The sequence below is a fragment of the Eurosta solidaginis genome, chromosome 4 (assembly GCF_040869045.1).
Source record: "Eurosta solidaginis isolate ZX-2024a chromosome 4, ASM4086904v1, whole genome shotgun sequence".
Classification (NCBI taxonomy): domain Eukaryota; kingdom Metazoa; phylum Arthropoda; class Insecta; order Diptera; family Tephritidae; genus Eurosta; species Eurosta solidaginis.
The window spans coordinates 19099577-19112974 of NC_090322.1; the positions used below are offsets into that span (position 1 = coordinate 19099577).

Here is a 13398-nt window from a genome sequence, read left to right on the forward strand (position 1 = left end):
GTAAATGGATATAATTTTACACCTTATAATTTTATATGCTTTCATGAGTCCCCCTAGTGTTTTACTGAGATGTTTTTACCAAGTTACCAAGTAGCGCGTTGATTATGAATTCGTTGGATAATTTTTGGTAATAGTCTAGTTGAGGGGTCGACTGCTAATACGCTACCAAAAATATCGAGAGAGGTGTCAAACGACGCGTCTTGACATCAGTATTAATAATCCGAAGGCGGAAAATAAATATGGTAATAGTCTAGTTGAGGGGTCGACTGCTAATACGCTACCAAAAATATCAAGTGTGGTGTCAAAAGACGCGTATTAATCTCGAGAACAATAATCCGAAGGCGGAAAGAAAAATTTTATCCCTGTCCGGAGATATTTGCAGTTGAAGTTGGCGATTTCCATGTGGTTGTTGTTGTGTTGATACCCACAAAAAAAATTGTGCATCACCGTGGCGGTAGCCACGGTTATACCACACACCCGGACTTGGCATGGCGTAGCCCAGGGTTATTTCTTATAAGCGCGGCCGAAGGCCGCCAACGCAGAAAGGTGTTCTGCGCAAAAATACTATGGATCCGACCCCCGGTTTCGGAGGTACCCGTGGTCTTTTTTCGGTTTTTCGTTAATATCTTTTGAACGCGTTAAAATTTTTATTTTCCGCCATCGGATTATTAATACTGAGATCAAGACGCGTCGTTTGACACCTCTCGATATTTTTGGTAGCGTATTAGCAGTCGACCCCTCAACTAGACTATTACCATAAAAAATAACCCTGGGCTACGCCATGCCAAGTCCGGGTGTGTGGTATAACCGTGGCTACCGCCACGGTGATGCACAATTTTTTTTGTGGGTACAAACACAACAACAACCACATGGAAATCGCTAACTTCAACTGCAAATATATCCCGACAGAGACAAAATTTTTCTTTTCCGCCTTCGGATTATTTTTCTCGAGATCAAGCTTATAAAAAATTGCCCTGGTTGGATCCAACACCGGTTTGGAGACCAAAACTATATCCGCGCAAAACACTTACCCACCCACAGTTTTTCTTGTGGGTAAACAAAATCATCAAAATTAAACGGTAATAGTCTAGTTGAGGGGTCGACTTCTAATACGCAACCAAAAATATCGAGAGAGGTGTCAAACGACGCGCCTTGACATCAGTATTAATAATCCGAAGGCGGAAAATAAAAATTTAACCGCGTTCAAAAGATATTAACGAAAAACCGAAAAAAGACCCGCGGGTACCTCCGAAACTGGTGGTCGGATCCATAGTATTTTTACGCAGAACACCTTTCTGCGTTGGAGGCCTTCGGCCGCGATTATAAAAACTAACCCTGGGCTACGCCATGCCAAGTCCGGGTGTGTGGTATAACCGTGGCTACCGCCATGGTGATGCACAATTTTTTTTGCGGGTACAAACACAACAACAACCACATGGAAATCGCCAACTTCAAATGCAAATATCTCCGGACAGAGATGAAATTTTCTTTTCCGCCATCGGATTATTGTTCTCGAGATTAATACGCGTCGTTTGACACCTCTCTCGATATTTTAGGTAGCGTATTAGCAGTCGACCCCTCAACTAGACTATTACCAATTAAACAACCATATGAAAATTTTCAATTTTGTTTGCAAATATCTCCGGAAAGAAATAAAATTTCTAATTTCCGCCTGATCCTGGGTCCAAACCACGTATTTTGACACATCTCCCGATATTTTTGGACGAGTTTTAGCAGTTGTGAGCTAAAGTAAAGAATTATCCCGATTTTTTGCTTTTATCTTTTGACAAATAAAAATTTTAATTTTCGCTTTCTGATTCTAATAACAAAGGTCGATACGCGTCTTTTGATACCACCTTTGATAATTTTTGATAAAAATTAGGTGGTGCACGGTCTTTTAAAACGTTACCCAAATTTTTTGGCGAAACCATTTACGTGTTTCTTAATTCACTAATTTAGACTTACCCGACAGGTCACACGCGCTGGCACCAGCCTCCAACGAAGCACATTGAAGGTACCTCTCTAACTAAGGAATAACGATCAATACACCCTTGCATGAGAATGAATACGAATCCATGCCGCGATCGAACAACTCAACGCCAGCTGTACTGATTTTAGTAAGGTCATACTTGTGCGCAAATATGATATGCAATAGTAACGCAACGTTCGGCAATATAACAGAAGTATGCATCGATAGCATTGATAAGACAAAAACGAAACAAGCAAATATTGATGATCCGTATAGCGATCATGGATAAGCTGATTGCGGTTCCTATCAACATGATTCTGATTTTGATGAATTAAGTTCACAGGGTGATGACAATGATCAAACAACAATAACCAGCGCGGGTCGCAAAGATAGAGCACACATATACAAATGGGGAGTGGCACAGCAATAGCTATATCAACAGGGGCGCTGGCAACGGCACCAACACCGGCATTCTATCCAAATTCTGCAGAGTAACACAACGGAAAAACCAATGGCTATGAAAATACTGATGTCGCAACAGTGATATTGAGCAGATGTAAGGCTCTGTATAGCTATACACCAAAATTGACCCTTCAGGCATGGGTTACAAAACAGAGCTTATAAAGATTTGGGCCAGGATGTCGACACCGGAGCTAGATATAGCTTAAATGTATAAAAAACGTAAACACGTTTTTCCCCTCCCACAAAATAAGGGAAATAATTGATTTCCACATAAGTACACCTGAAGACCCCCCGCCATTTACCTCAAGTTTGCAGTAAGAAGCTTAAAAAATAATAATACCCCATAGCCAGATGGCATTCCAGTAGAAGCCAATTAAAAATCGCAAAAATGCGCCCAGAGGTTATACTGATAAATATGTATAATGCATGTCTTAAGGACGGATTGTTCCCCGAAACATGGAAAAGGCAGTAGCTTGTGTTAATTGGTAAAGGCAAAGGGGAACCGAACTTGCCATCAGACACAGCCGAAACACTTTTTGAAAGGCTCCTAAAACCACGTAGCGCATGTGCCATAGAACAAGCAATAATACTATCAACCAAGCAGCATAGCTCCAGAGCCAGAAAATGCACTTGAGACGCAATTGAAGGCGACCTTAGAAGCCTAGAAATAGCACAGCGAGGTAATGCTAAATCCAAACGACTTGTCCTCCTTTCAACCTTAGATGCAAGAAACGCTTTCAACAGAGCGAGATGGGCAGACTTGCTGTCGGTTTAGAGCAGCGATTTCAAATACTATGCTACCTACAGCCCGTCATTAAAAGCTACCTTAGTGATCGCATCCTTATATATCAAACTTCAGAGATTCCGCGAACAATGAAAGTCGCATGCGGAGCAGCACTGGAATCAATTATTGGCACTGACCTGTGGAACGCCAGTTACGATACAATTTTCAAATTTGAAATGTCAAAAGATTCGTTCTTAGTATGATACGCAGACTACAGGGCTGCACTTAGGTAAAAGTCGCAGATCGTTATTGTTTTCGCAACTTCACGTAAACTGATCGCTTAGAAGGCAAATGAAATGTGCTTGAAGTCATTTGTTATGAACAAATATTAGAATTTATTATATTCTTGTAAAGTTAACATTAAAACAATATATTAATTTTGTAGTTTTAGATTGAAAAATTAAAATTTATTCTTTTGAATTAATTTGATGTAAAATGGTCTTTTTATTCATGAATCCATATAGAATTCTGGTGAGCAGTTTTATATGATCTTGCCCAACTCTGTTATTTTAAATCCTCCGTACCTGGAAATTGAACCCGGAATATCGGCTAAGTATCTTTACCAACAATACCATATCGGCGGCAGAAATCATCAATCATATTAACTCGTCCCTGGCGGCAAGTTTCTTCCATTCTCGTTTTTTGCATCTACAGCGACAACTATCAAAAAATACCAGGCGCGCAAAACTCCATAAGCGGACACCACTTACTAATACGTGTGGGTGTGTGTGTATAAATTTGTTGCTTCCTGTAATTAAAAGCGGCATTGCATACTTATAGGCTGCATATGTTAACTTGTGTATGCACTTCGGTCAAACAACTGAGCTGGCTTTGAAATATATGACTTCTGCCTAAAAGTATGCAATGTTTGTTTTCATGGATGAGATAATTTAACACACATATAAAGCCGGAGTCATTGGTGCCGTATGTCGTATCGCTGTATCCGTATCCCTAACGTAATCAGCTGTTTATCGTTACGACGGAAACCAAAACCCAATTGGTTGGCTACGATACGGTTACGACCTTAGCGGTACCAATAATCGATTGCATTGATTCTCATAAGGTTGGTCGAATCAGCTGTTAAAAGGTTACCGATACGATTACCGATAAAGCACCAATGTCTCCAGCTTAAGCAAGTTAAAAATCTGCTTCGGTAGTTCTGCGTGCCTGGTAATAAAAGCGATCGTGGTAGAAGCGAATGGAAAAATTGCAAATTATGAATTTTCTGTACTGTGGAAGGTAATTATGGCAAACCCATTATCAATTGATTGATTTCTGCGGCGCTACAAGGGTTAATCGGTTTATCGATAGTGACTGTTAATTTGTGTATACATATAACCAGGCAAAGTTTGTAAATTTTGTTTGTTGCATTATGCAGCTACTTACTTGTCGATCAATCCACAATTTTATGTAGTCATTAACCCTTCTAGGCGAAAACGGAATTTATCGGTACAGCAATGGTCCAGCACCAAAACTCTAGAACCAATCAAGATTTTCAAAATAAAATTTTTTTGTATGTTATAGCCACCTATTACTAGATTAAGGCTCGATTTGATTCAAGGTTGCATCGTTAACGGCTCGAGAGATGCGACAGTAATAATCGAAACACCGATTAATGCACTTAGCGCCGTAACCGTTAATGATAGGACCATAAATCATATTTTTTCTTAACCTTCAAGTGAGTAGCTACATATATAATGAAATAAAAAAAATTTTGAAATTTTTCTTGGTTCAAGAGATATACACAATAATCGGTTTGGTCATTCGTAGTTGTCGACAGGCCGATTATTGTGTATATATCTTGAACCAAGCCGAATAACAAAGATTTTGTTTTTGCAATATGTAGGTATAATCTTGTAGTTTAATTTAATATTTGATATAAAGTTTCATCATTAACCCTTTAAGGCGAAAACTAGAATTTATCGGTACACAAATGACCCAGCACCTAAGCCGGCCCATATCTCTCGAACCAAGCAAGATTTAAAAAAAATTGTTTTTCTGCCTTATATAGGTACAATTTTTAGATTTATGCTCAACTTGAAAGAAAGTTCCATCGTTAACCCTTCAAGGCGGAAATTGGAATTTAACGGTATACAAATAACCCAGCACCTAAATCGGCCTATAATTCTTGAACCGACATAGATTTTATAGCCACTTACTTGTAGAGTAATTCAGAATTTTATTCGCGGTTATAGCAATACCGGTTTTTTTTGTTTCATTATATAGCTACTTACTGTCCACCTTTCGAGCCGTTTACGGCTCTTAATCTACTAATAGGTGGCTTTTTGAAAATCTTTATTGTGCACCGATAAATTTCGATCTTCCGCTGAGGGATTAATAATATACGTTATCAAGTTGTGGATTGGTTTACAAGTTGGTTACTATATATTGCAAAAACAATAGGAATTCCTGCATCTATTAACGTGAAAGCAAACAATGTTTTATTTTAAACCCTTTCATATTTTTTTCGCTTTTATTAAATTTTTTATTTTTTTTTAAATAGTTATTTAGGTAATTAATGATTTAAATTGTATTTAAGTTTTTAGTACATAAAATAAATAAAGTAAAACATATGAAAACGAGTTTTATTTGCCCATTTTGCAGAATTCTTTTTTGTTGGAATAACATTTTATTTTTTTAAATTGTAGACTTAATAACAATTTCAACATTATTTCACATTTGTAGTTCCATGAATTTCTTTGCTTCGGTAGCTAATTTCACTTGCACATCTTTGTTGTTGTTTTAAGTAAGTTCATGTTGTAATGCTATTTTATTATAAAATATTTATTTTTTTTCATGCTTCTATTTTATATTTTTAGTTCAATCTAATTTTTATCGACATAGTTTATTTGTAGTACATATTTTGTTTATATTTACAATCATATGTTATTTAATTTTGTTACCAGATTGTAATTATAAGTAATAATAAAAGTTTTGAATTAAAATTTTGTCACCGTTTAATTTTAAAAGGTTTTAAGTTCTTTATTACTGTAATAAGAGTGCAGGCTGTTAGCAGGAATGCAAGTGAGTTTTTTGTGAATCGGGCCTCCGTATCAGTGCACAGGCCACCGGACCAAACCACACCCTTCATTAAAAGTCCAGCATTATACTCGAATTGGGTCGGGGCCTTTTACTTCATTTGGGAAGAAGTTCGCTTCTTTGCCGCCCTTGGACAACGTTGCGTTTATTTCGCATAGTGCAGTGCGCCTGTGAACGAACGTCTCGCCGCTATCCGAATAAAAGCAAAAAATTTTAATATATCATTCATCTGCGCCCATGCACCGACAGAGGAGAAAGACGTTTTTAGGAACAACTAGAACGCACATGCGAGCGCTACCCCCGCCATGGCGACTTTAACGCCAGGGTGGGCAAAGAATGTGTTTTTGGCCCTACAGTCGGAAGGTTCAGCCTACACAATGAAAGTTTTCCTAATGGACTGAGGCTGATTGACTTTGCCGGTGCTCGAAACATGGCCATATCCTGCACGAAGTTCATGCATAAAAAGGCACATCAAGCTACATGGCTGTCCCCCAATCGAAATACTCGCAATCAGATCAACCACGTCGAGATAGACGGACGGCATGCCTCCAGTGTTTTAGATGTGCGCACGATCCGAGGATCTAACATCGACTCGGACCATTATCTCGTCGCAGCCATTATCTTACGCACCGCCTCTGCGCGGCTAAAACTAAGGAACAAAAAACACAAGGAAAGCTAGACGTCGAAAGCTGCAATCGCAACAGACTACCAATGATTTCGCAACTCGACTCTCACACCTGCTCTGTGAGAGCACAACTCAACCTGGCGGAATGCTGGAGCAGTGTGGACATATCTCCCAAGCACTTCGTACTGCCGAGGAAAAATTGCTTACCGGCGGCTACGAAAAAACAACAAGTACGATGAAGAATGCCGCGTTGCAGCCAAAAGAAAAGACGCTGCCTACCGGGCTACATTAAAAGCGAGCGCAACAAGAGGGGTGTGTGAACGCTATCGCGAGTTATAAAGGGAAGCGAGACACCTTTTCAGGAAGAAAAAAGCAGAGGCAGAAAGGCGTAAGTGCGAGGAGCTTGAGCTGCTAGCCACCAGGAATAAGGCCCGAAAATTTTACAAAAAAATTCGGCGACAGACGGAAGGTTTCAATACCGTGGCAAACTCCTGTAAGAACGAAAACGGCGACCTTGTAACTGATGTCCGGAGAGTACTTAGATTATGGAGGGAACACTTATCTGCTCTCCTAATTGGAGACAGCGATTTACCGCACAGGGATGAACAATGGAATAAATGTCCCCCCACCCGATTATGACGAAGTCAGAATAGCAATAACCAGATTGAAAATCAAAGGCCGCGGGTGCTGAAGGATTGCCTGCGGAGATATTCAAATACGGCGGCGAGGAGTTGGTAAGGCGCGTGCATCAGCTTCTACGCAAAATATGGGCGGACGAGTGCATGCCCGACGATTGGAATCTACGTGCTCTTTGCCCAGTCCACAAGAAAGGGGATACTGCAAACTGCACCAACTGTAGCGGAATCAGCCTTCTTAATATCGCATATAAGGTCCTGCCAAGTGTATTGTGCGAAAGATTGAAGCCCACCGTGAATCGGCTGATTGGACCTTATCAGTGCGGCTTCAGACCTGGTAATTCTACCCGCGAAAAAAGAATCACCTCTCCGTCGATTTTAAAGCCGCCTTCGACAGCACGAAAAGGAGCTGCCTATATGCCGCTATGTCTGAATTTGGTTTCCCCGCAAAACTTATATGGCTGTGAAAAATTACGCTGAGCAACACCATCAGCTCAGTCAGAATTGGGAAGGACCTCTCCGAGCCGTTCGAAACTAAACGAGGTTTCAGACAGGGTGACCCCCTATCGTGCGATTTCTTTAATTTGATGCTGGAGAAAATTATACTAGCTGCAGAACTTAACCGCTCTCGAACAATATTCTATAAAAGTGTGCAATTACTGGCATATGCTGATGAAATTGAAATCATCGGCCTAAACACCCGCGCCGTTAGTTCTGCTTACTTCAAACTGGAAAAAGAAGCGGTAAAGATGGGTTTGATGGTGAATGGGGAAAAAGCGAAGTACCTGCTGTCATCGAGCAAAGCGTCGGCGCATATGCGCCCTTGCAACCACGCTACTGTCGGTAGCCATATTTTCGAAATAGTTGTTGTTGTTGTAAATAGTAAAAGGCTTCGTTTATTTGAGAACCAGCATCAACACTAGCAACAAACTCAGCTCTGAAATCCAGCGAAGAATCACTCTTGCCAATAAATGTTACATGCTTGGACTAAGTAGGCAACTGAAAAGTAAAGTCCTCTCTCGGCAAACGAAAATCATACTCTACAAGTCACTTATCGTACCCGTCCTGCTATATGGTGCAGAAGCATGGACCATTACAACATCAGATGAAGTGGCTCTGGTAGTATTCGAGAGAAAAGTTCTTTGAAAAATGTATGGACCTCTACACGTTGGCGATGGCGAGTACCGAAGATTTAACGATGAGCTGTACGAGCTATCGCAGACATCAACATAGTGCAGCGAATTAAAACGCAGCGGCTGCGCTGGCTAGGCTATGTTATGCGAATGAAACATGACGCTCCGGCCAAGAAAGTGTTCCTATTGGAACCCGCCTATGGAAGCAGAGGTAGAGGGCGGCCCCCAATCCGTTGGAAGGACCAGGTCGAAAACGATTTAAACTCCCTTGGTGTGACCAATTGGCGCCGGTTGGCAGAGAGAAGGAGCGACTGGCGCGCCTTGTTAGACGGCCATAACCGTTTAAACGGTTAAGCGCCAATTAAGTAAGTTTAGAAAACATAGTTCCAAGGATTGCAACCGAGAATTAACAAATAAATGTATTAACTGCATACGTGCGAAAGAAAGACTAAATATCGATGTGGATATTAATCATGTTACATTTATTAAAAGTTATCCACTATATGTGAATAAACTGGAAGCTAAAAGGAGAAAAAATGGTTACTAGCAATCAAAGTCAGTAATACTTTCTTATGCAAATATACAAGGACTTATAAATAATAACGTGGAGTTAGAGGACATTATAGAATATTATAAATACGATAATTCTATTGGAAACTCATGTAACTGAAGATATAGAACTTAGTAAAATAAAACTACGAAATTTTAATAGTTTTCAGTGTCTATCAAGCTCTCGAAGAACAGGTGGCATGATTATATACACGCGTAAAGAAATTTAAAGCGAATATTGTAGACTGTCCAAGCATGTCTGCATCGTTGATAACAATGAGCTGTACATTATGGGGCTTCATAGATCGCCAAATAGCTCGGAACGTGAATTTTGCAATACATTTCAAGATAAACTGGAAACAATAACGGAAATAAATAAAGATATTATAGTAGCAGGCGACTTTTAACATTGACTGGCCAAAAGACGGTTTATACAAGCGGGATTTAGAAAAAATAACAAATGATAACGGTCTAATGCAGAAAATGAACGAGAGTACTACAATAACAAGAAACTCTAAAACCTTGATCGATTATGTTTTAACGAATATAAACAATCTAAATGTAACAGTGCAAATTTCTCTAGAAATATCAGACCATGAGTCGATAGTTATAGAAAAGCCTAGTCGCGAAAGTGTAACAAAACCTAAGAACAAAGTAATTGAACAGTTCCACTACAACCAGTGTGAATTTAATCGAATGCTTATAAATAAAAATCTTAAATACAGTAACGTATATGATGTAAATCAAAACACTGTTATTCTAGAAAAGTTCATACAAGATTTGGTGGTAGCTAATACGAGAAGTAGAACGATTAGAAATAGCTCAAGTCGCAACAAATGGTTTAACACAACGTTAAAGAAGCTAAAACTAAATAAAATTAGAGCATAACAAGCTGCAAGAGTAATGGACGATAGCAATTCATGGCACATTTATAAAAGTACATGTAAAACTTACAAACAAGAGATAGTAAAGTCAAAAAATAAATAATTTAAGCTAAAAATCAATAGCGTAACAAATCAAAGAGAAATGTGGATAATACTCAAAAATTTAATACTTTGCAAAGATGTAAGCGAAATAGGCTCTATAATTTATAAAAACGAAGAAATAATTGATGAAAATGAAATAGCTGATAAGCTCAATAAATACTTCATTGAGAGCATAGAATTAATAGATCATTAAATTGAAAAAGAAATATATATTAATATTATTGATCATCCTGAAACTTTTCATTTTAAATAAATAAAAATTTGCGAGCTAAATGCAATTTGTAAACGACTTAAAAATAAAATACATTGGAATAATGTGAGCCCAAAGATTATTTTGGAGAACTGGAATGTGCTTGGGCCTTACTGGACAAAGTTAATAAATCATTCATTAATGAGCGAAGTATTTCCCAAATAAATGGAAGGACTCGTTGGTAGTGCCGGTTGAAAAAATCGCTAAAACAAAAAAATATGAAGAGTTTCGTCCAATAAATACTCTTAAGATATTTGAAAAAATAATGGAAAGTGTTGTGAAAAATCAACTACAAACGTACCTTGAAACTAATAATATACTGCCTCTAAACCAGTCCGGATTTCGTAAAAATCATTCATGCGAAAGTGCAATAAATTTCGTTGTGAGTGGAAGAATCGTCCGCGAAAAACAATAATATTTCTTGACTTTAAAGAGCATTTGAAACAATGGACAGAGGTACTCTTGCAAAAAAGCTGTATATGTATGTTGTAAGAGGAAAAGAGCTACTTTGGTTTAAAGACTACCTTACAAATCGTAGACAACAAACAAAAACAAAATCAACAAAATCAAGTTTTTCATATGTGAATACAGGGGTGCCCCAAGGATCGATTCTGTTTATAACTTACATAAATGATATAGAAAAAGTGATATCAAAATCCAAAGTGGTAATGTATGCCGACGATACATTCGTATATACAGAAGCAGAAACAGTGGAAGAATGTAAGCAAAAGTTAGAATGTGATATAGGTGATCTTATGAAATGGCTTAACATGAATAGGCTCAAATTGAATGAACAGAAAACAAAAGTAATGCTGATGAATACAAATAGCGAAACAAATTGAATGATAAATAATACTATTATTGAAGAAGTAACCAATATGAAATACTTAGGTGTAATAATAGATAGACAATGAGCTCACATTTAACAATCACATGGACTATTTGTGTAAAAAAGCTGCAAAAAATCATTTCTTTAGAAGGATACGAAATCAATTAGACACTTTAACAGCAATAAAGATCTACAATACAATCATAAAGCCACATTTTTAGTACTGTTCAACAATTCTGTACACATCTTGAAACCAAACACAAATAGGAAGAATCTAGAAATTACAAAACAAATGTATGAGATCCATAACAAAATGCAACAAATACACCCCAATAAGTCTAATGCTTGAAACGTTGAAATGCTAAATATTGAGCAAAACCTGATGCTCAATACACTAATAATGGTTTTTAAAATTAAATACAATATGACGCCGATGTATGTGGAACTTTTTTTTTCTGAGCCCAAATCATATCGAAAAATCGACGGCGCGATATTGGTTAATAAATCGACCCAGTCTAATACATATATATATCATACTGTGAAATGAAAATGAAATTGTGATATTTTAAATTTATTGTGAAATTAACAATTGTTTTTGTTTTTACTTTTACTTTACCTTGAATAATTTATTGTGAAATCAAAAAATATGTCATAAATATCAATCTAATCCACCGTGGTGTGATGGTAGCGTGCTCCGCCTACCATACCGTATGCCCTGGGTTCACACCCCGGGCAAAGCAACATCAAAAAAATTTTAGAAATAAGGTTTTTCAATTAGAAGAAAATTTTTCTATGCGGGGTCGCCCTTCGGCAGTGTTTGGCAAGCGCTCCGGGTGTATTTCTGCCATGAAAAGCTCTCAGTGAAAACTCATCTGCTTTGCAGATGCCGTTAGGAGTCGGAATAAAACATGTAGGTCCCGTCCGGCCAATTTGTAGGGAAAATCAAGAGGAGAACGACGCAAATTGGAAGAGAAGCTCGGCCTTAGATCTCTTCGGAGGTTATCGCGGATTACATTTTTTTATTTTTAATCTAATCTATCTAATCTAAAATGGGGCAGTAATTACGAAAAGCTTCTTATCTGAACAATCGGTTGTGGGGGATATATCCTATATATACGACCGATCTATACAATGTTTTCAAAACAATATGTGCAAAATACGAAAGCGTGTGGTGAAGTTTGAAGCTTCAATCTGATAAATTGAGGAAGATATGACAAAAATCATATTTTTTGAAAAATTGATTGTATGGGGGATATATATATGCTATAGTGGTCGATCCGGCCGTGTCCGACAAATGTCTAATTGTGCACCTAATAATTACCGATGAAGTCGGTAGAGGCTATCGAGAAAATCAGTAGATTTTTTTTTGCCGATTGTTTGTTTTTTTTGGTTAGTCTCTATACTTAAAAGTTTTCTGATTTAAGAAAGGTATGCGGCGTTGCAATTTGGATAACAGTGCCCCACAATTTACGCTATGTTAATACTTTCCTTTTCAACGCTTGCTGCTTTAATTTAGCTTCTATTCCCATTAAAGCCTTCATATTTCGCTCACGCGCCTCTGGATTTTCGTTTCTATGCGTAGTTGAGTGTAACCGTAGCTCCAAAGCAAAACGAAAAGCTAAGGGACAAAACTTACATCTATAAGTATTATCACCCAGATGTACACGTAAATACCGATTCAGTAATTTTTTTGTCGTAAAGCACCGACCGCAGTATTTGCATTTACATGGTTTTTCACCGGTATGAGTACGCATATGATGGCTTAGGGGCGTAGCTCGTACAAATCTATTTAATACAGGCAGAAAATAAAGTTAGAAAAAATTTGGGGAAGTATATTAGGACGACGATTTTTATGATAACTTACCGCTTTTCACAAAAATCACATTTATAGGGCTTTTCGTTGCTATGAATTCGTTTATGTTGTTTTTTGTCCCATGTTGCTTTAAAATGTTTGCTACAAATATCGCACGGGTATTGGTATTGTTCGTTTTTGTCACGTATGTTTTTGTCTCTGAAAAAAAAACCATAAGTAATCAATACAATAAAAAAACCGAGTTTATTTTTTGATATTAAAAGGAGGCGAGGATTTGAATTTTGTAACTAAACTTACAATTCATGGTCTTAAATTTTTTAGTAT

General features: G+C 37.8%; 2 protein-coding genes across 5 annotated transcripts in view; one reads left to right on the top strand and one right to left on the bottom strand.

Moving 5' to 3' along the window:
* LOC137249206 (zinc finger protein 3-like) overlaps positions 1–4090 on the top strand; it is a 107301-nt gene extending 103211 nt beyond the window's left edge. Inside the window, exon 5 of the transcript XR_010952288.1 lies at positions 1973–4090. The gene's annotated coding sequence lies outside the window, so the exon portion shown is untranslated. The remainder of the gene's footprint in view (positions 1–1972) is intronic.
* LOC137249205 (zinc finger protein 665-like) overlaps positions 1–13398 on the bottom strand; it is a 126802-nt gene that overhangs the window by 8813 nt on the left and 104591 nt on the right. Inside the window, exons 8-11 of one of the 4 annotated variants that reach the window (XM_067780507.1) lie at positions 13126–13272; positions 12750–13046; positions 4602–4691; positions 3525–3739 (exon numbers count right to left, since the gene is read on the bottom strand). In XM_067780507.1, coding sequence (XP_067636608.1) covers positions 4622–4691; positions 12750–13046; positions 13126–13272 — 514 coding nt within the window. In that variant the 3' untranslated portion in view covers positions 3525–3739; positions 4602–4621. Of the gene's footprint in view, positions 1–3524; positions 3740–4601; positions 4692–5779; positions 13047–13125; positions 13273–13398 lie in introns of those variants that run through there. The other 3 variants (XM_067780511.1, XM_067780508.1, XM_067780509.1) reach the window with 3 other exon arrangements.